The following is a 24,414-nucleotide window of genomic DNA, read 5'->3' as shown; positions in this document are numbered from 1 at the left end:
GAAACGGAAGAGAATTTATAAATGACACATTAAACAAGTTCTACTTCCTTATTGCGTAAGTCGAAAGATATAATTCTGCGAATACTACCTATGATTAACTACCTTCCGTGGTTAATATTTTTGATACCTGTTTTTCACGTAACATACAAATATCGACTATTAGCGGTAAAATAATGTTTGAATTTTCATATTTCATGCATTCGTTTTAAAATATACGTTCATTTTAAGATTCTCAATATCACACCCTGTGATTTTACGATATCTTAGAACACGTAGAATTATGATTTTGACCACTTTAAAAATTGTGCTTTCTGATCGATCAAGTATTGGCTACCTTTGGCTAAAAGTGGCTAAGAAATTTTTCTACCGAGAATTTTTATTTATAGAGGATCCAACATAGAATCAACGTTTTCAGATACATAATTACCTGAATTATACTTTCGTTAATCGTTTTTATTACCGATTTTCAAACAGAAAGACATGTTGGCACGATGTAAAAAGTAGGTAGCCGCGTCTGGCATAGATCACGGTAGGAAAAGTGGCCTTGAGCGTCTAATTAAGCTTGATCCGATTATAATTCCTGTTTTGAAGTATTCGCTGGCTGACGCGAACATTTTGCAGCCTTCTTACTCGATCGAATTGAACGAGTTAATTTTCCAATGAGAAATTTACCGTTGAAGAACGAAACGGTAGTCTGCAGCTCTCGGGGCTGTCATAAATTATTCCCGCGACGTGGTAATGCAAGTACCTTGCACGCATTTATTCTTTTTCCGCGTCGTTAAATAAACAGGATATTTCTGGATGGGAAAGAGCTTTTTCGAAGTAGAGTCTGCTTATTAAGGCGTAGGGAAAAGTTTGCGAAACTTTGCATTTAAAAGCATTCTCGGTTAGGTACAGTCGACTCTGTATCGTCGAATATTCGTTAAACTCTCCAGTTTTTTTGAACATTTTGCCCGTGGCTAATTCTATCGGTCGCGTTAAAAAGGAAACATAAACTGATTTGGTCGAGTGTTTTGCTTCTGAATTACCATCTGCTTATCTCTGAAATATTTTTATATCGTATATTTAGAACAATCATGATTATTCTCGACTCTATCCAAGCAAACTTTATTATTAAAATGTAATATTACAATTATGTACGAATTGAACGATTCAAAGTGAGCTTAGCTCAATAAGTAAACAGTCAAATGAGAGGTAGGATGCTTTCAGAATCATAACTTAACGTCTCTAATATTATTATGAATTTAAAAAGAAATAAATTTATTAATTTATTAAGCTAACCCAGTCCTAAAATTTCGTAAACGCATCGTTTCTTTTAACACCACGTCGGAACTAATTATTCGATCGAAAATTCCCATGCGTGCAACCGAGGGGAATAGTATTACGAACCACCGTACAAAATTTTAAGTAAATCGAATGAAAATTAACCGAGTTATCGAGTCGCCCAGTTTGAAAAATGTAGTTTTGAGAAAAACGCGTTTAAGGTTTTGCGCCAAATTATCTATGAAATAACGTTTTTTTTTTAATCCAGTCCTAAAACATCGTGTATGGCCATCTTTGCCTCTGTCCTAGTACACCCCGGTTATGGAACAACCGCAATTGTTTTGGTTATTGAAGACAACCGAATCTTCGAGTCGTCTTGGGTAAAAATTGTATCGAACAATGAGTTCCTCCACCTAATTCCACTTTTCGCCTGGAATAGGCGTCAGATAAGGCAACCCTAATGTTTCAGAAATCGTTTTCAGCGCGGACAGATGTAGTTGGTGCGCTACGGTTGGCCAACGGCAATCCCATTTATATTCCCCGGGGGCGTTTCTCAACGCACGATAATATTTGCCGGTTAACGTTGTATATGCTTCTTTCTTCTTCGTTCGACGATACGCAATTTTGTAGAGTGGCCGTGTCGAGAGTGATTCATCGACCTCTGTTTATCTTGCAGCCTTTACCCTAGACTGCATGTCTCTTTCCCGCAGCCCCTGTCACCGTAAAACGTTGCGGAGATAGACGCGTACATACCACGCGGTTTAATCCATGCTGCTTTTGTCTGCTGGTTGGCCAACTTCCTATCGGCATAATACGCTTTACGCTGGAATGATAATATTTCTCGTTACTGCCGTTATAATCGACTGAGCTGTCAGTTGTTCGTACCTAGCGATAGGATCATTCTCAAGTACGGTGGCGGTCATATACAGGGTGTTCAACCAACCCTGGGAAAAATTTTAATGGGAGATTCTAGAGGCCAAAATAAGACGAACGTCAAGGATACTAATTTGTTGATCGAGGATTCGTTAAAAAGTTATTAACAAAATCATCGAATTTTATTATCGAATTTTTTTTACGAAAGTGCGTAGCATTTCGGGGGTGCGTCTATTCACCAAAAATGATTGTAATAGACCCCCTCAATCGAAAATAATTTTTCGAGAGTAATTTGAAACTTTTAAATTTCGTCGAAAAATTTAAGCACCTACCCCCTGTTGATTTTTCTTAAAAATTAGTTTTTCATTTTTGATAATTTTATTTGACGCCCTACAGGAAAGTTGACTAATACTTTTTTGTAGGTACCCATGAGCTCTACTTCAGAAAAAAGTTTCACTGGAATATATTCATTACCGTAGGAGTTATGGCTGTTTGAAAAATGAACCATTTTTATGGGGTTTTTCTCATTTTAAGGGGTCAAGGAACAACTTTTCGAATATTTTTAGAATTTCTACATATTCTACACTAAAATACGCGTCGTTTGCTTTTTTAAACATTAAAATCGTCCAATCCGTTCAGAAGTTATGATGTTTTAAAGATTCGCATGAAAATTCGGGCAGACATATCTGGCCTGAAATTATATTTTCGGTAAACAATTTTTTTCTGGAAAATGCGTAGGATTTCTGGGGTATGTATAATGACCAAAAATGATTGTAATTGACTCTTCTAGCCAAAAATAATTTTTTTAGAATGAATTGAAACTTTTCAATTTTGTCGAAAAATTTGTCCACATTCCTGAATTTTTTTCTCGAAAATGGTTAGGATTTCGGAAGTGTGTTTATTGACCAAAATTAATTGTAATTGACCCCTGCAATCGAAAATAATTTTTTTAGAGAGATTTGTTACTTTTCAATTTCGCCGAACAATTCAGCACCTACCCCCTGTAAATTTTTCTTATAAATTCGTTTTTGATTTTTGATAATTTTATTTGACGCCCTACAGAAAAGTTGACTAATACTTTTTTGTAGGTACCCATGAGCTCTACTTCAGAAAAAAGTTTCATTGAAATATATTCACTACCGTAGGAGTTATGGCTCTTTGAAGAATGAACTATTTTTATGGGGTTTTTCAAATTTACGGGGTCAAGGAACAACTTTTCGAATATTTTTAGAATTTCTACATATTCTACACGAAAATACGCGTCGTTTGCTTTTTTAAACATTAAAATCGTCCAATCCGTTCAGGAGTTATGACGTTTTAAAGATACGCTTGAAATTTTGGGGGTTCCATTTCTGGCCACATATTATATTTTCTGTAAGGAATTTTTTCCCAAAAATGCGTAGAATTTCGGAAGTGTGTCTATTGACCAAAAATGATTGTAATTGACCCCTGTAACTAAATATAATTTTTTTAGAATGATTTATTGAACCATTTATCTAGTTTTCTTGTTAACGAGTCATTCGACTTTGATTCCGCGTTCATCTTGGGTGATTTTATTCTTCCGTGTCGTTCGCAAGATTGCGTGAGTACCGAGAATCGCAGTTTCAATAATCTTTCCAAGTAACCAGCAATAAAAATGCGCGATGGCTTGTTATAGACGAGCGCCGAGACTTGGACGCGAGTGCTTCAGTCATACCGATGGAATTTTTATAAATTTTTTCTAATCCACGATCGGACTATTGTACGTTCGTAAATCATTCGTTGGTTACATCGAAATAAATGTGCACGTTGTACCATGGTGAAAAATATTTCGTCTCGCGAACTATCCTCTGCGAAATCTGGGTTTCAAACAGGATAAAATAATTTCTGGAACGCGTGACAGAAGAACAGAAAAGTTAATCTTTCGGATGGAATGGACCTCCAGTGTCAACCCTTTGAGGACGGATGTTACGATAGTTCTGAAAACGTTTCCTGTTCTGGTCGATGTCTGGTTGGGAAACTAGGTTTTAATAACTTTAGTTGTATTTCTACAGAATAGTTTCGAAACATACTTTCTTTGCTCCGAATAACATTCGGAGCCTCCGTTAGTTGGTTAAATATTTTGCGCAATAGAATATTTACTTTACTGGCATTGATCGTTTTATCGAAACTACAAGTAACTTCTCTGACGAAACTTTTGGGGATCCACAAGGTTCGATAATGAAACAACGAAAGTTTGTTTCCACAAGTTGAGAACACCTTCGGTCGTGGGTCGCGAGGATCACAGAATCCTCTAAGGAAAGTTTAGCTCTAGGTTGCTTTATTTCACACCGATATCTAATTTTAGTTTTACTTTACTTTTGGCGCGACCGATCACTTTCACCGTGTGTGTGTCGTGTTTTCCTATGTAGAACAGTTATATGGCCTGGTGGTCTCTTACGAAGATGCTTCCAAGTGCTTTCACTATTCCTGGTATCGTGCTTGATTTATGGCGGTTGTTTAATTACGGTACAATCACGGTTCGTTCTCGGTTCGATCGAGCAAGCCTCTTGGAATATCGCGCGACTCGAATATTATGCATATCCGCAAACAGCGGCACAAATTGCATTCCCGTGGCCATCAATGTTTCCACTCGCACCGGTGATCCAATCACGGTTCGGTTACCCTAAGTTTCGAATACCCGTGCACGGAAACGTGATTCTAATAATGCTTGATCGGCTCGCGATGCGATCGAGATTGGACCGTCAGTGTAAATGAGACTCCAATAATGCATTAGCGAGCCATGATCGCGTTGTGACGGATTATTATGACCGTGGTATGGGATATTACAACCGTGGTGTCACTGTGATCGAAGAATGGAAATGACATTCTAATGGATGGTAATTGTACACATGACTGGATCTTTGAGGTACAGTGCTTGATGAATCGACAATAGCATGCTCGATCACAAGTGCACACACAGATGCATATTACTTTTAAACGTACTTAAAAATTGTATCTATTTAGATGCGGTTCTATCCGACTCGTGGCTGTTCGGTGTTTGGTTTTATACCTATTTTGCCTGAAATGAGTAAATTTGACTCAAACATAAAAAATGAAGCTTCTTTAAAAAAATAAAATTCTATTATAAACAAACTTTATTCAAAACACTTTTTGCATATACATATATTCTGCTTTTAAAGTACATTTTCCGTAGATTTTTTTATTACATTTAGCATAAAGACTCTTAGATCTATTTCTCTTGCGTGATGCTTGAACTTGATAATTCTTCCGTGCGTCAGTAATTTGAAATACCTTTTACAAATAAATATCGAAATTACCTTGGCGGTCAAAATTTTTGTAGCAAAAAATTGATTTTATAAAATTATATTATTTCACTAAAAACGCTCTGTTCACGCGCGATGTATAAAACGGAATGATGAAAAAGGTGGGTAAATAAGACACTTTTTGACCCTAGCTAACTAATAAATTGACAAGATTGAACATGAATATTTACGCGTAATTGGTGTTAGAATTCTGATTCTTTATGTAAGCCAGAAACTTCATTTGCAAAGCAATTAACTGTTAAATCATTTTATGAGTCAAATTGGCTCAATCCGTAAATCTAGTGTTAAGACGTCGTTAAAGATAGGCTGAGATACTTGGATAGCGTCGATGAATATTTACATCTCCAACGACCCTACTAATTGTATTTATTTAAGGTATTGCTGTCTAGACTTTTTATGATTTTTTATTTTAAATGGTAAGTAAGCTGTCTTGTATTGAGACTTTGCAGATATATTTATTCATCTTCTACAGTATTTTTTTCGTAAAAGAATATTAACAATTGTGGGAGTTATAACTCCTTGTTTAGGGAAGGAAACCAAAAGTAAAGGCAATTCTCAAGAATGTTTTGGGCGTAGCGAAACTTTTTCTGATAAATGTTTAATGTTTTCGAAAGTACGTTTCTTGAACTACTTCTTGTAAAAATTTCGTACAAAAATATTAATTATTATAGCCGTAATAGAAACCAGCGTGAGAGGCTGCCAAAAGTTTGTTAGAAACGGGCGAGCGTGTAATTTTTCACTGCAATTTGTGAAACAAAAAATCATGCAATTTTCTTAAACTATGAGACAGTAGCTTCGGTTGCACGTACGGATTTTTGAAAATAATTATTTATTAGAAAATGGTGGCACTTTGAAGGAGAAATTTCGGTTTCATTAAACGTAGCTTCAAGTCAGAATTGTTTCTATTTATTTGAAGCGTCGTCAAGAATAGGTTGAAAAATGCGGATAGTCGGAGTCGAATGGAAGTGGCTGATTAAATATTTAACAAGGTGCAGCAGGTTCCTTTGTCCTCGAACGGTCTATTTCGGCAACAATTGGAACAACATTGTCAGGTCGGGGCACAATGACCATTTCATGGCTGAAACGCTTGAACGTTGACCAATTAATACGCGCGTAATTGTGTAAACACGGTATCCCCCGATAATGAGACGAACGGTTTCCATTGAAATTTGAATTTAACGGTTGCACAGGCTTCAGAGAGAACTACTTTTCAGGGAACAGACGATCGCTCGAAAATGGGGTTGAAACGACGGCGCAACAAAGCAGACCATCGATGAAGTGATTAATTTTTGGGCACGCGAGGAGGCGCACAAGAAAATGATGACTGCCATGGCCAGGTTGCCTTGCAAGCAAACTTCGCCCTCGCAGCAGCCACGAGTGAATAATTTTGGTAATAGTCAAAACGCGTACTGGGAGATGCAGCCGAGACACCCTGCACCCCCGTACGTCAGGAATCATCATCGGCACATCGATCATACCGGTAAGAACAATTTTCATTTCTATTAAACTCGACTCGAACGATCTCCTTTCATCTTAAATTTCATCGATTCAGAATATTTTCCACGTTAATTCACACTGCCCCCCACAGTGAAACAAATTGACCAAAATCGTACAACCCTCGATAGAAACGTGACAAAGAAATGATTTTTTGTTTAAATTAAAACTAACGCCTCGCAGTGTAACACGATCCACGAAATTTTTCATCTTAGATTTCATCGATTCAGAATGTCTTCCACGTTAATTCACACTACCCCCCACAGTGGAACAAATTGACCAAAATCGTACAACCCTCGATAAAAACGTGACAAAGAAATGATTTTTTGTTTAAATTAAAACTAACGCCTCGCGGAGTAACACGATCCACGAAATTTTTCATCTTAGATTTCATCGATTCAGAATGTCTTCCACGTTAATTCACACTGCCCCCCCACAGTGGAACAAATTGACCAAAATCGTACAACCCTCGATAGAAACGTGACAAAGAAATGATTTTTTGTTTAAATTAAAACTAACGCCTCGCAGAGTAACACGATCCACGAAATTTTTCATCTTAGATTTCATCGATTCAGAATATCCTCCACGTTAATTCACACTGCCCCCCACAGTGGAACAAATTGACCAAGTTCGCGTAAAAATCGTACAACCCTCGATAGAAACGTGACAAAGAAATGATTTTTTGTTTAAATTAAAACTAAACCATGTAGAGTAATACGATTCACCGAATTTTTAAGCTTGCAGAAATTATATGGTAAACTTGAGATTTTGTTAAAAGTTGGAATTGTTCGATGCCAATTTGCAGTCGAACGAATTAGAAAAATATCGTTTAAAAGGTAAATCAACTTAGGGAACATTAAAAATTAACTTAATAAAAGTTAAACGTAATGATTCTTTTTTATTGTATATTTTCCTCTTTTTAATTGTTTGCGGTATTTTTCAATAATCAATTTTAATATTATTATTTCACCTTTGTCGACACGTGCTCGCATTGACATTGAATGCTGCGAAGCGTTCGTTTTCACGATCAGCTTTTTTTAAACGTTTCCATTTTGTTCGAACCCCAGGGAAACCTGAGGTATAAAAAAAAACATGCTTTGAGCATAGTATACAATATTTATAAAGGATCTAACTTTTCCTGTTGAATATCTGCTCCGATGAATGTTACGTGGAGGGCAATTAATTACGATGACGAGATCCCAAGATCGTTCTTTGGGTCACGTACCGAGTTTGAGTAACTGTAAGTAAATGTATATAATAATGGTATTTTATGTATTTCATAATTTAATAATACATAAAATGTTTTTAGTATGTAAAACTTACGGTTCTGCTATCAGAATAACGGATTATTCGAATAATTTGAAACATATTTTTATCTAGTCGTACGAGTATTTTTTATTCTTTTTCCCGCATCACATTCACGCAATATTTTATTTCCGATAATCGCTCTTCTGTACGAATTCTCGATTAATCCTGGTGTCGTTATTGATAAAAAAAAAAGAAACGATGGAAAAATTTATGTTGTAATCATAACAGTTAATTTGTAAACTATAAAATTATTTTGGTTTGTAAACAATCATTTCTATTACTATTTTTGATGTTCTAATCGAATATCAAATATTATTCTTTCGTTTCTGTTGAGTCATAAAGGTAGCTAGGTATCAAACTTTAAGCAAATGATATTGATATAATAATTGCATGTTTTAATAAATCCCACATCGTTTGAAGACAAAATTTATATGTTAATTCTGATAATAAAATATAAATAAAAATGTTAAATTCATTTTATTTTAACTTGTTCGCAGGATCTTTGCTTTTGACGAATGTTTAAAATGTTTGACTATTTTTCGACAAGTCAAAATCAAATCCTTTATATTTTTCAAACGCCTGTACAATAATTGGCGAATTCCAAAGCAGATATCAGAAATGAATTCATTAATATTCGCGGACTAAACAAATGCAATAGTTTAGTGAATGTTTCAAATCATAAAAATAGCAAAAATTTTCGTGATTTCGAACGTGTGTCGTCGCCAGTAATAATAAAGCGGAACAGTTATAAAAGGTAAAGAAGATTTGTAAAGAAATGCTTGCGGAGCATCGGGTTGGCGAGTCGAAAACTTTTCTCATTCTCGACGCGCGTCTTTCTCTTTGTTCTTGTCTCCTCTTTGATCATTTTAGGAAATTGTAAGAGGAGAAACTTACAATTCCTCGTCGTACCTCGAGAATTCTTTACGGATCGGGTGCACCTTGCAGCTGTTGTGTTAGATACGTTCGTGTCATCTTAGTATCCGTTGGTTCTTTGAGCTTCTGCTGGTTCATCCTTTTTCTTATCTCTGTTCCGTCGTTATTATCGCAGTTTGCGGTCGTTTGAAAAGAAAGTCTTCTGCGGCGTGTCAAACACATGTCACCGGCCAGCCATGACTGTCGCATGTGATTTGTGTAAAGAACGCGGACCTAACAAGCGTCGCGAACAAGTTTCAACTCAATTTTCGTCTAGAAGACAAAGAACATAAATAACTATTCGCTGTCCAGGAATACTTCACTGTCACGTTTCGGATCTCTGTCAAATTCACCACGATTCAACGGTTTATCGCGATTTATACAGACGCGTATTACACGTAACGAATTGTTGTCTATAAACATTTAACATTCTTCGTTTTACGATGGACTTACATAATAGATCATTTTTAATTTAGTTTTTATCAATTTCTGTTGTTCTTTGAGAGTCTATTTTTATTTATAATATCTTGTAATGAAGAAGTAATTATTTATAGTCTACATATCTTTTGTTGTCTATAAACATTTAACATTTTTCGTTTCACGATGCATTTACATAATAGACAATTTTTAATTTAATTTTTATCAATTTCTGTTGAGAAAAGTATACATTTTTGTTCGATTAAAAAAAGAAGGTAATAAATTAATCACTATGCATTTAATGATACCTGTTGTTCTTTGAGAGTCTATTTTTATTTATAATATCTTGTAATGAAGAAGTAATTATTTACAAAATTCGTAAATGCTTTTGTAGAACACCGTGAGACAAGTTTCTTAACAAGCGTAAGTCAATATTGACCATGAGTCTAGGATTCTACGGTTCTAAACGGGTTTCGAACTACGACTAGAAATAAAGTCTTCGCGAAGTGTCTCGTTTTATACGAAAGAACGCTGGTCGCAGACGTGTAAAAACGATGACTTGCAAGCCGCAAAGCAAACGGTTCGTCGCGTCAAGCTTTTAAGCGTTGAAACGAAACGAACCTCCACGCACCGCGCGGCTATCTCTTTTTATAGAAGTGTTTGACTTTAAGAACCTTCCAACCATAAGTTGGGAACAAGAGAGAAAAACACGAGAGCCTCCTTTTAACCCACGACCCGTAGGGGTAAGGTTAAAACGACTCACGCTGATCTGTCAAAGGGTCGTATCCGATTATTTATAACTTTCTGAGACTTTGAAACTTCGTGTTTGCTTCGTCGTTGGTTCGCTCTTGAACTTTAGACGGAAAGAATCGCGTTGCTGGATGATACAAATAGCGTTGAACGCGGTACGAAAAACGCGATCCTCGGAAGCTCGATCCGTCGACGAATACTTTTTCACCCCCGAAATCTCTCTGCGTTGAGAATGGCTGTCGCCTAAGTCCCGGTCGGACTGACAAATGTGGCGGTCCATGGCCACGCACGGAACTCCGAGGCTCGAAGCACGTACACGTATGTAGCGCTAAAACGAAACGAGCATACAGCGCAAATAGTATATGGAACGACCGTGTCCCACTTCTGAAAATTTTCGACAGAAAAAGAATCGAATTGCTGAGCCGAGATTTGAAGCAGATCCGTTCGCTTCCCGGGCGACTACTTTTACCAATTAAGGTCACTCGTTTCTTTTTGTAACGCTTCCATCAGAAATTGCTGCGGTCCACGATTACAGTATTAAATTGAAGGAATATTTAGCAGTGTTTATTCTTGCACTGGAGACGTTCTATTTTCTATTAGAAATTGCTGAAATTATTGATATATTATCCGAAGAACGTCGATTCTTGTCTGATTATCAAAGTTCAACTGTGTTGTGTGTCTAATTTTGGTCAAATTTTAGCTTATTTATTATTGCACTCCAGACGTTCTATTTTCTATTAGAAATTGCTGACCTGTTATCGATGCATTATCCGAAGAACGTCGATTCTTGTCTGATTATCAAAGTTCAACTGTGTTGTGTGTCTAATTTTGGTCAAATTTTAGCTTATTTATTATTGCACTCGAGACGTTCTATTTTCTATTATAAATTCCTCACCTATTATCGATGTATTATCCGAAGAACGTCAATTCGTGTCTGATTATCAAAGTTCAACTGTTTTGATCACGTGTTATGTGTCCAATTGTGGTAAAATTTTATTTTCTACATACAAGAAAATAAAATTATTTATTTTAAAACTTTGTATACCCATTGTGTCTAAAAGGATTATGAAATAGTATTGTATAATGCGTGGAAGTTATAGAATAGAAATGGTTGAAATAAAATCTTGAATGCACCAGTGAGTGTTCCAGTTACAAAAGATAACGTAATCTACGGATAACGTTCGTTCAAACATAGATGTTCTTTTCGGATCCGGTTGAACCACAACTCTGGACGCCGATTTAAGAATCACCCTGTATAGTAGGATTTCATATAAATCGACCCACTCGAATATCGAATAGATGATATTCTCATCAACTTTGATACCATAGTTGATGGTATCAAAAGTTGAATGGTTTAGAAATAAGCAATTTTGTTTCTTAAATAGAAGTATGTATTTTTTAATGCATCGATTGGTGCAACTTCTTATTCCTGACACAAAACCACTGAATCTCTTATGGCAAAAAATTAGTTTAGAAGATATTTTAATAATACTATACTTGTAATGCTGCCACCCACAATATTACAATTAAAATATCTTGTAAACTAATTTTTCGCTATAAATGTAATAAATGTATAAATCGCCATACAGTGGTTTTGTGTAAGTAATAACGAGTTGTTCCAAAATAAAGAGCAGTTAGTTTCAAGCGTTACGCACATTACATGTTCTACATCTACTAAATCTTCTGTAATTTTGTCATTTTTGCGAATTTTACTTTAACATTTCAAGGGGTCGTTCTTAAAACTTCGAGCATTGAAAAGAGATAAAATAAATATCAATTTCTTCAATCCGCCACAGTAGTTTTCTTAAAGATGTATTGCTGTCTCGACTGTCATTTTTTCAACCCTTGTGATTTTTTTTTTAATGATAGGTAGGCTGTTGTGTACTGAGATTTTGCAGATATATTTACTCATCTTATAAGCATGTACAGTATTTTTTTCATCAAAAAATATTGAAAATCGTGGGAGTTATAACTTCTTGTTTAATGGCTCTTCTGGAAAAGATGCTCCATTGGCTTCCACTGATCTGAAACAAAGGAGAATAAACTGTCTTCATTAGGAAGGGTGTAGTTATAGCAAGAACTAGAGAGAAGTAAAAAATCTCGATAAATAGAGAAATGGCGGGCACTTCAAGTTTCGAATTTCTATTCTGACAGCGAAGTTTGTTTCAAACTTTATCTCAAAGTTGACTTTCGTATGTTCTAAGACATTTTTCGCTTATCATCGACAGTTTCTATATTCGAGTGGGTTGATTTAAACGGGTCACTTTGTATTATATCGTGTTCGAATCCCGGTCCAGCAATGTGTTGAACCGATGCCTTTCCATCCGACGTTATCGCAGCCGTATCAGTGATTGGTACAAGACGAGGTTATCAACACCGCGGGGGCGTGTCAGTCTCGTGTCATCAATCATCAACGTGCGTGGCACGCGAAAACGGGAGGAAGCCGCAGACGACGGTGCCTCCCCGTCTCCAACGAGATACTTTAACCCGACCGCGTGTATAAAATGTGTGCACGTGCATTGGTATAACTTCCAATGGGCAAAATTCTTCTCTAAAATATTTTTTAATTTGATATTCTCATGTTTATTTAGAGAAATAAACATTTCAAATAAAAATCTGTGGATCCGTGATGTCTCCATAACTCTTCCTAGGTTTGTCTAATTCGGTATCGTTCGAGCGTATAACTATTTTTCTTACGTATTTATCTTATGTTCATATGTTTTATCTTTGTTTCATTAAAATTGCAAGCATTACTGGAAAAGGTTAAAAATTAATTTGTTTTTTACTTGCAAATATTAGCACATATAGTAACTTCAACTTTAGTCGTCATTTATACTGGCGAAGTTGTGTTCTTAATCATTCTTTTGTATTTTCGTAACGAAGTATGCTGTACGCGAGTTAATAAAATTTTGATTTTTTGTATATTGGACTTTTGCCAAAACGTTTGAATAAATGGCAAGGAGTATTAAATTAAATTTTGATAAATACATTTTCGGTAGTTATAAAAGGAACAAACGAGTAGTTTTTGACCCCGATTTTTTTATTCCAATTCTTTGTTTCGTAACACAAGAATTTTTAAAGAACTACTGTCATAGGGGTATAAATTTCATTAAGCGTAGTCGATGTAATTACTTAAAAAAAATTACTAGATTTCATTCAGAATTTAATGCGTCATCGACTCTTAGGTGTAATATAATTAATTAAAACGGTATCGTCGCTTCCAAGTATTATTTTCCTCGATCACATGATTGCGTTCGTGAATTTCTCGCCAGAAGCAGCTTTAGGAATGCTGTGTAAAAATAATTGTTATTAATTGGCAGAAGCATTCAGCGTGGTGTAATTACGCGGTATAATGAGGATCGTTGATTGCTTTAATCATGTAATTAATTCTGTTCGCATTACTATTTGCATTACGAAAGGCATGCGTCCACTTGCTATAAAATATTGATAAAAATTTCTTTAATTATTCTAATTAAGCTGATGAATTCGCGTTACGATCAATTCACATTCAACAATTCCCTGATGAAATTTTTATTCTTGAATTTCATTTATCGTATATAATTTTCGCTTATAGATAGAAATTTTTAATTTTTACATTCACCATTTCGTACTACGCAACTATACAGATGTTCGAAATATTTCAGTAGTTTAAAATTCGATATTTTTCTGAAAAATATTTTATTCTTATTGTTAGCCCTGTGTCTTATTATTTTGGCCAGATTATGGCAATAATAGTACACTGATTTCCAAATGTTCCGTTTCCGCCTTCTTCCGTATACATATCAGTAATGTTTTCTTATAAACAATAAAAGCTATACAAAAAGAAAATAGAACAAAAATAATACTTCAGTTTTCCTTGGATTATTTCCATCTTGTACATATACATTACTTACAACTATAAATCAACATAAAACATAAAAATTCCAATATTATTAACATTTAAATTAAAATTAACATTACGTAATACAAATTAAACTATACCATTCTCTTTTAAGTACTTAAATGGATAACTTATAACTAATTAGTAAATCTCTAGAAAACTATCTATTAACCAAGCAGCTTATACTAGTATTAACAATTTAAATGGCTTATGGTTTTGCTCGTCGCTGTGAAGTCGATCTATAATGTATCTTCCGGTGTTCCCGAAGGATTAAAGATCCACGACGCACGGGGGTATATTATGAAAAGTAGATTCTCATGCATAAAAGTTGGTTACGTAATTAGAATGTTTTAATGAATTATTCAGGAGGTCCTGGCACGACGAGTATGGATCATCCTGATCGCCGTGAGGATTCTTACGCGCAGCTTGTCCTTCGTTTATTCCTGGCGACTAACTAATCTCGTTACTTTCGTCCATCGACATGGAAACATTTTTTCCCCGTGAAGTAGGCTCTCTGGAAAAATACTGTTAATCAGCACGGAATGGGGTCCTCGCGCGTCGGACTTCCGGTTTCGTTACTGCTGTTGTCGTTTATCAACAGGAACGTATCGCCGTAAATCATTCCCGATTGTCGTGGCGAGGATATGCTCCCGATCCGATTCAGTGTTTTCTATTACGTCGTCGCTAGCCGTTTCATTCGTTTGATTCGCGCCTTTATCCCGTACCGTGATCGATCATCGCGCGGAAACGATGAACTTGATGAAACGTTGAAGTGTGTATTGAAACGGGATTTCGCCCTTTATACACGGTGATATATTACGGAAAAGGATCGAAAAAAATTTGAAGCGTACAGAGTTCACCGAAATAGAGATGAAAAAAGACTGTTTAATTGACGAAGGCTCCGATTGGAGCAACGTGGGGGAAAAAAAATTGGAAAAATGTGGAATAAAATTTCTTGATTCGAGCCGATTTCGGTGGCTTAATATTGAAAAATTTGATTGCCATTCGAACGAAGAATCGACTTACATTCCGTCTTGGGCTTATTATTAGAAACATTGCATAATTTTCAGTACGTGGAATTACGAAGAGTCTTTCGCGTTTCGATCCCATAATTATTCGTCGCCGAATCGAACGGAGAAAGAATTCTCCCGGTTGTAGTTGCGTTAAAATATTCTATTATCATCGAGAGTGTTATAAATAATCACCGATGACCTTTTACTTACGTGCAACAATTAACGCGTAAAGGGCAGTAAATCAATCGCGTCATTAAAATAGAAAATTACAAAGCATTCTATCACGGTTGATTTCCTATTTACGCAGGTAGAACATTATAATTCTTTAACATTTGACATTTTAAATTCTTTGACACCTTATCTGGCATAGAAGAAACAAAAACAATTAAATTAATGGAAAGTCTTATTATTTTTCTTTTACTGTAGGAGTATCTCATCTTGAGTACAAGTATTTGAGTACTCAAAATTACTAAAAATCAAAAACGAATTTTTAAGAAAACTCGACACGGGATAACTGCTAAATTGAAAAGTTTCAAATCATCGTAGAAAAATTATTTTTGGTTGCAGGGGTCAATTACAATCATTTTTGGTTAATAGACACACCCCCGAAATCCTACGCATTTTCGAGAAAAAAATTCAGTACGTGCAGAAATTTTTCGGTTAAATTGAAAAGTTTCAAATCATTCTGGAAAAATTATTTTCGATTGCAGGGGTCGATTACAATCATTTTTGGTCAATAAACACACCCCTGAAATCCTACGCATTTTCGAGAAAAAAATTCAGTAGGTGCAGAAATTTTTCAGCGAAAAAAAAAAAATTTGATATTGTTCTGGAAAAATTATTTTCTGTTGCAGGGGCCAGTTGCAATCATTTTTGGTCAATACACATACCCCCGAAATCCTACGCACTTTCTAGAAATAAATTCTTTACCGAAAATAGTTACAATGTGCAGCCATAAATGTTTCGCCGAAATGCGTACATAACTCCCGATCGGTATGTAGGATTGTAATGTTGCAAAATGTAAACAACGCGTATTCGGGTGAAGAATATTTAGAAATTCTAAGAATGTTCGAAACGTTGTTCCTCAACCCCGTAAAGTGAGTAAACCCCCATGAAGACGAACAAATACATTTTTTCCCAACCGTGATTTCGCTTGGTTAATGTCTCCTGGTCAAAACTAAATAATAGTATAAATTTTTCTCCCTATATTTACCGCATATTAAACCCTTTTAATATTCCCATACGTTCGCATTTTTTCGCGTTTAAAACGGTAGAATATTTCGTGGCAAAGAAAGTGGTAACGAGCCTCGTGCTGGCACACGTGGCTTAACCCCGCCGAGGCGGGTGTATCTGGCTTGGTATCCATTTACAGGAAGCAGGCTATTTACCGTTTTTACTCGAGTGTCGTTTACAGCCGTCTGGTTTTCTCGTCACGTGTCACAGGGAAGCGGAAGAGCGCCGTGGAGCTGCTCCAGGAGACGAAGGCCTTCTACGTGAAGAGCGAGACCGTGCTGGACCGGAAGCAGGAGCTGAAGAACAGCGGACATCTTCAGGTGTCGCAGTTGACCGCGCCTGGTGCACCGCCCAGGTTGTTGAGAAAATGCGGTACCGCTTCGATGTGTTCCATGCAGCCGACGTCCCCGTCGCAGATGCCACCTGCCACGCTGACGCCGCCCTGTTGCTGGGCGTCGTGCCACGAGCAGGACAGACGTAAGTCTCTCGAGAAAGTTCGGATACACCTTCGAAGCGCATAATCGATTTAACTCCGGGCATTTAAGAGTCGCCCGTGCCCGCTTTTCCGTTCCATTGCCACGGGCAACTTGCCATGAACAAGATAGCTGTAAGTGGCCGTCTAAGTACTTTGGAAAGCTCCGTGGAGCCTTACTCCAAGATAGGTGTCCACGTAGCCGTTTCGAGTATCGTGTTTACGAGTCGAACGTACGAGAACGTTTCGATTTTCCTTGATAAACGGGAGGTCACGACCTGGTACAGCCCTTTTCCAATACGCAACCATCATCTGAGGGGTAAGACCACTGTAAAAACCTGAAATAAAGCGTCTTTTTTTTGCGATTTTTTTGTTTGGATGGATGGAAAAGTAAGAGGATGGTAATATTCAAGAATGTTATTAACCATGTCGTTAAGTGTTAAAAGAAATATATTTATTCAAAAATAGTGCAAAATGGCGACACTGGAGTCATTCTTACGAGGCGCAATAACGCAAACAAAAAATTTTAATCTACATGAGTATAGCTAGAGAAATACGTAGTGGATCTTCGATAAGTTAATTTTGACATTTTTACTTTAAATGCTCGCCAGTCGCACAAAAATTAATGTTTCAAAAAGTCCCCTACGTATTTCTCTAGCTATACTCATGTAGATTAAAAAAATAGTTTTTGTCTTTTTCCAGAACAAATGCAACAATTTCTCTACAACTATTGACACGTTGACTGCCACGTCAGTTTTCCATTTATAAAAATGTTTTTAATATTTATCAGAAATTGTTATGAAAAAAGACAGGAATATTTAATCATTGAATGGCGTACTTATTCTTTTATTGCATTTCTAATGGAAATAACGTTGATTAAAAACGTACAAGAATTAGGGTTCGTTCATTGTAAATGCTTTAAAGAAACATTATATGGTCACCGGTGACCACCATTAGCGGGTCAACGTGTTAATTACGGAAAGGTGTTACGGTTTATTCGCAAAAAATTCCCCTCAAGTCGGATTCTATTTGAAAAGCGCTCGTCCAAGCCTGTGACCTTCCGAGTTGATAATGAAAAGAAATCGAACGGCTCGATTCCCGTCGATTTCAGGTTCTTGCGATGCTAGTTGATTTTCTACGGATCAAATGATCATACGTTTTCACTTAAACCATTGCGGTCGACCGTCGTGGTAGTCTTAACGACATACTTTTGCCGTTTCAGTCGCGCGACAGGAAACGATCGGATCGTTTACCATCGGCGGTTTTGTTCAGCACAGGTGTAGAGTCCGTTGTAAGGAATCTGTGGGATGGAAAGAGTTTCGTAGGTCAAGAGTTCAAAATAGATGCACCGGGGAGATCCGAACGATACAGATTCGCGGAAAGAAAGTGATTCTTTCGCGAGAGGAATCGTCGAGAACCTTTTCTTTCACATCGATTGCCAGAAGAAATATTTGGAAACCGATTTCATAATTTTAATTAATGCGATACTCGATATCCTTGCGTCCACACGCGTTAGTTCCAAAAGATCGATTCGAAGTATTTCGACACGACGATGCAGAACGAGGGTTGATTTGATCCTAATTAACATTTCCGCGATCAACGACGTAGTTAATTTATTCAAAGTTGTTTGACCGTTGACGTAACACTACATTTTCCTGTAATACATAATCTTCGTATTCTATCGTAACCTAATCTAATGTTGGTTTCTACGCCGCGTAAATCACGGTTGCGTAACGATATATCCCCTTTTATTCGTCGATCTTTTCACCTGAACGAAATTTATGATAACCGGCGACTCACAGTGCATCGTTTCGAGTTGGAAATTTTATTCTTCGAAAAGCTAATATATTTAACGATCGTTTATAACGCTACCGATTCGCTGACGAATAGTTTGGTAAGAGAAATGAAATTCGTTAGTGAAATATTCAGACAAAATTAGGATGATTGTTGCAGGCGGAACCGAATAATTTTATTTCGCGTATCAATTTAGGGGGAAGCGTTGAGAACCTAGACGCGTATTATGTACATATTTCCATTTGTTTGCCGGTCGAGTGACCGATTAAGACTGCGCCGAATAACGAGTCGAAGATGGTGGGGGAAATTTCTAAAGCACACTCGGGTTTCGTTTAACAGCAGACGGTATTCTGAATCCTCAACAAACACTGCCACCCGCTCTGCCGCCGAAGAGTCCACGCCTGGTTCCCGTTCCGCAGCGACGCACGATTTCAGGGCCGCCAAGCAGCACCGGCGGAGATCAGCTGCAGACAAAATTACGTCGACTGCTTAATACCGATAGCAAAGAGAATGTCTTTTTTCCTGACAAACCGGCACAAGTGGTCATACAATCGAACGGCGTTCCACAGGAGGAGAAATTCCGATACTCGCCCGGAAGCTTGTCGCCCAATTTCCGCGACGAGGATCGTGGAAAGGTGAAATATCAATATAAATAATACAATTTTACTTTCCTCTATTATCAACTTTATTCTTTCCAATTAAACCTCGTCGAAGATTTGGTAGAATCAGGAAACTATAGTTTGTTCTATGCGAAAGGAAGAAATTGTAATAATACGAGCATGTTGAAAATCGTGGAAAGATGGAATATTAATTTAAATAATACAATTTTACTTTCCTCTATTATCAACTTTATTCTTTCCAATTAAACCTCGTCGAAGATTTGGTAGAAAGAAATTGTAATAATAAGAGTATGTTGAAAATCGTGAAAAGATGGAATATTAATGTAAATAATACAATTTTAGTTTCATCTATTATCAACTTTATTCTTTCCAATTAAACCTCGTCGAAGATTTGGTAGAAAGAAATTGTAATAATAAGAGTATGTTGAAAATCGTGAAAAGATGGAATATTAATGTAAATAATACAATTTTAGTTTCATCTATTATCAACTTTATTCTTTCCAATTAAACCTCGTCGAAGATTTGGTAGAATTTGGAAACTATAGTTTGTTCTATGTGAAAGGAAGAAATTGTAATAATGTATGTATGTTAAAAATCGTGGAAAGATGGAATATCAATGTAAATAACACAATTTTAGTTTCCTCTATTCTGAACTATTTTTTTTTCAATTAAACTTCTTCGAAAAATTATTTTCGGTTGCAGAAGTCAATTACAATCATTTTTGGTCATTATACATACCCCCGAAATCCTACACACTTTCGAGAAAAAAATTCGAGTAAATGCTGAAAGTTTTGAGTGAAAAAAAAAGACTTTCGAATTGTCTTGGAAAAATTATTTTTAGTTGCAGGGGTCAATTGCAAGCATTTTTGGTCAACAGACATACTATCGAAATCCTACTCAGTTTCGAGAAAAAAATTGTTTACCGAAAATATAATTTTTGGCCAGAAAAGCTTCCCCGAATTTTCATGCGAATTTTTAAAACGTCATAACTTCTGAACGGATTGGACGATTTTAATGTTTAAAAAAGCAAACTACGCGTATTTTAGTGTACAATATGTAGAAATTCTAAAAATATTCGAAAAGTTGCTCCTTCACCCCGTAAAATGCAAAAAACACAATAAAAATGGTCCAATTTTCAAACAGCCATAACTGCTACAATAGTGATTATATTTCAATGAAACTTTTTTCTGAAGTAGAGCTCATGGGTACCTACAAAAAAGTATTAGACAACTTTTCTATAGTGCGGCAAATAAAATTACTAAAAATAAAAAACGAATTTTTAAGAAAAATCGACAGGTAGGTGCCTAAATTTTTCGACGAAAAAAAAAAATTTCACATCTTTCTGAAAAAATTATTTTTAGTTGCAGGGATCAATTACAATCATTTTTGGTGAATAGACATATGTACGAAATTCTAACCATTTTCGAGAAAAAAATTCCTTACCGAAAATATAATTTCAGGCCAGAAATGTCGCTCCAAAATTTCATCTAAATCTTTAAAATGTCATAACTCCTGAACGGATTGAAGGATTTTAATGCTTAAAAATGCAAACAACGCGTATTTTGTTGAAGAATATTTAAAAATTCTGGGAATGTTGGAAAAGTGGTTCCTTAATCCCGTAAAGTGGAAAATCCCCATAAAAGTGGTCCAATATTCAAATGACCATAACTCCAACAATAGTGAGGTTGGTCCTACATTGGTTCTACCTCTTGGCATATAATGCTATACGCGAGAGACATAAACTGGAGAATACACTAAAGATTAGTCTTAGTAATAATAAAATACAGAACCTACTCAAATTCATCAAGGAAACCAAAATTACTAATCGATTAAACGTAACGATTACATCGCTAATAACATTTATAGAGTAGATAATATAGCTAAGTTTTAAGTTTCTTTTTGTAAAGAAGAAACATTATTTTTGTGAAGAATTTTAATCAAGTTTAACAATTAAAAAGAACAAGCATTGTTTCGCTCGTAACTTTACTTGGATTATTGCTCTACTTTCCTTTGAAATATTTTCTCATAATTAATTTTCTAGTGGTCCCTCGTGGTTGCTAAAGTTTATTACGTTCTCAGGCACATAGTGTTTGCATACACTGTCGGGAACGATTAAGGATTATTTAGTGAAATAATTTTGTGGCTAAATATATTTAATATCCGAACAGCATTCAATGAAAATATTCATACATAAAATATGCAAACCAATTTCAGGAACATTTAAGATTCAATTTACTAACTAATATTATACAAATTTTTTATTAAGTCTTCGTAATTTATTCCGACAATGCTATTTTCTCCGTTAATAATGGCAATTCCGTTCTTAATGATTTTATTTTGATTTTATGCTCTTAATGAAAGTTGCTCACGAAACAAATTGTTTGCGTTGATCTTCTATAATACTGTACATTTTCAAAAATTCTGTTTTAATCCTATCATTGATTATCAATTGTCGTTTAAAAGCAATAGTTAGACAAAAAACAATTTCTCCGCAACTATTAACGCGTTGATTACCACGTCAGTTGCCATGCCTATAAATATATCAATTATGCATAGGTTTTTCTACAGGAAAAGATTATACAATTTAGTTTCACTCTTTTGTAATTTATTACTGTCGTGCTGTATTAAACACGTGTTACTTAGGCGTATCAGTGAATGGCCGTGTAAATACTTGCTGGTGGTGAATCGTAACTGTCACGATGCTATAGAGGAAACTGAGTTGGGAACCGGAAGTTGTACGTACGCTTGTTTGCGAGTTTAACGCGGAAGACGCAACATATTCCACCGCTGTATGTAATACGTGCTTAGTATAATCGATTGAAATTGTTACGGAACTTGTAATGCTCGTAGCAACAAATTTCTTTTACAAACCTAAAATCACAGAAACGACAATACTTTTCTATTTATTTCAATCCCTTTTGAGATAACGTATCGTGCATAAATTCACATACTATAAAATATAGTAAAAAGGCCAAAATAAGACGAAAATCAAGAATACCAATTTGTTGATGGAGGCTTCGTTAAAAAGTTACTAACAATTAAATTCAAAAATTCCAAATCGTTCTGAAAAAATTATTTTTGGTTGTGGGGGTCAATTACAATCATTTTTGGTGAATAGACATAACCCTGAAATCCTACCCACTTTCTAGAAAAAAATTCGAGAAGGTGTGAAATTTTTGGACGAAATTAAAAAATTTCAAATCATACTAAAAAAATTATATTTAGTTGCAGAGGTCAATTACAAGCATTTTTGGTTAACAGACATAACCCCGAAATCCTACTCAGTTTCGAGAAAAAAATTCGAGAAGGTGTGAAATTTTTCAACGAAATTAAAATATTTCAAATCGTTCTTAAAAAAATATTGTTAGCTGCGAGGGTCAATTCATCAATAATTTTTGGTGAATAGACATACCTCCGAAATCTTGCGCATTTTCGAGAAAAAAATTCAGTACGAGCGGAACTTTAAACGTTAATAACTTTTTAAGGAAGCCTCCATCGACAAATTGGTATTCTTGATTTTCGTCTTATTTTGGCCTCTAGAATCCTCCATTAAAATTTTTCCCAGGGGTGGTCAATAAATTTTTAATTATCATCAGAAGAAAATAACGTATTTCTAAGATTTTCTGACCCCTTCCTTTCTAGTCTTTTCGAGTAGCTTGTGGCGGACGGTTTACTAATTGGTGGTACATAAACGTGTTAACATTCAATTTGTAATTCTAAATAGCTGTCTGTGCAATTTAGTATTCCATGTGCTAGAAACCAAATTCACCGCAATTCGGAAATGACGAACAACAATACTCAAATGGCCATTCGCGCTTCACGTGTGCCAAATAGTCCGCCATTTTTTTTTTTTATTTTAAGAGTATAATCCACGGTTTTACATTTCATTTTCAGTTTTATTTCATAGATCAAAGATTTTATTCTGACTTTATGCTCTTAATGAAAGTGGCTTAAATTATTTGTGTTAATCTTCCATAATCCTGTACATTTTCAAATTCTGTTTTAATCCTATTATTAATAATCAATTGTCATTTAAAAGCGACCGTATAGCCGAGTAACAATTTCTCTGTAACTATCAACACGTTTACTGTCAAGATGTTTCTAATATTTATCAAAATTCTTGTGAGAAAAACGAGAATATTTGATCATCGAACGACGCACTTATTCTTTTATAACATTTTTAATGAAAATAACATTGATCAAAAACGTACAAGTATTAGGGTTCAGTCGTTGCAAGTGTTTCAAAGAAAAATTATACATTCAAAACGTCGGTCACCGGTGACCACTATGTCAACATGTTGATTACAATTTCTCGCACCAGGATGGATACAGTTGAAACGTTTGTTCATTGAAATTTATGTTTATCGTTCGTGCTATCGCGTAATTTTCCAAGGATCGATTCCGCGTGCAAACAAAACTAACAAAAATCAAAAGTAACGAAATTCCTTTTAAGGTGGTACAGTTCTTGAACTATTGGGTTTTAGGGTAGTGCCTTAATATTTTTCTATAATTTAACTATTCTTTACTAGAATAGTAAATATTAATTGATTACTGGTAATTTATTTTCGCAGCGCTGTTTGCAGCAAGATGCTCGCTTCAAATTCGGCCGCAGCAATTCGCACTCCCACACGTCCGGAAGGGCGACGAGAAAATCGACCAGCTCCCAGTCGGTGGAAAACACGGTTTGCCACAAATCTTTGCCCGACCTTCATACGAGCACACGACGACGAGCGTCGCTGTCGCCCCGCGCGTCGACGAAGTCGTCCAAACCGTCGGCGCACCATCAATCCTCGAACAATTGCCCGGATTGTGAAACTAGTTCAGACTATTCGGAGCACAGTTTCAAGCGAGACTCTGTCTGTTACCGCAGGTATTCGGAATGTTTTCACGCATCTCGGAAATTATAATCTCGTAATGTTCGAAATATTTCAAGATTCTCGATGCTCTTATGGTCTAGAATTTTACAGTTAACATTGTTCGAGACTAACAAATGCTACACACTGTTAGGGGTAGACTATAGTTTCATCTGAGGTTCGAAGACGCATCGATACCAAAATATTGTTTAAGAGAATATGGTTTA

At 35.8% G+C, this 24,414-nt stretch overlaps 1 protein-coding gene across 3 annotated transcripts in view; it reads left to right on the top strand.

Moving 5' to 3' along the window:
• Nucleotides 1–24,414, top strand: part of LOC143348654 (uncharacterized) — a 53,481-nt gene that overhangs the window by 23,183 nt on the left and 5,884 nt on the right. For 2 of the 3 annotated variants that reach the window (XR_013080809.1, XM_076779205.1), the window contains exons 2-5: nucleotides 6,656–6,921; nucleotides 16,659–16,925; nucleotides 19,054–19,349; nucleotides 23,906–24,204. Coding sequence is in view for 2 of the 3 variants with exons in the window: in XM_076779205.1 (XP_076635320.1) it covers nucleotides 6,759–6,921; nucleotides 16,659–16,925; nucleotides 19,054–19,349; nucleotides 23,906–24,204 (1,025 nt within the window). In the remaining variant the exon portion in view is untranslated. The remainder of the gene's footprint in view (nucleotides 1–6,655; nucleotides 6,922–16,658; nucleotides 16,926–19,053; nucleotides 19,350–23,905; nucleotides 24,205–24,414) is intronic. The other variant, XM_076779206.1, reaches the window with a different exon arrangement.

Source organism: Colletes latitarsis, chromosome 11 (genome assembly GCF_051014445.1).
Source record: "Colletes latitarsis isolate SP2378_abdomen chromosome 11, iyColLati1, whole genome shotgun sequence".
In the NCBI taxonomy this organism is placed as follows: Eukaryota; Metazoa; Arthropoda; class Insecta; order Hymenoptera; family Colletidae; genus Colletes; species Colletes latitarsis.
The sequence above is the reverse complement of the archived record's forward strand: the minus strand, read 5'-3'. Positions and strand labels throughout refer to the sequence as shown.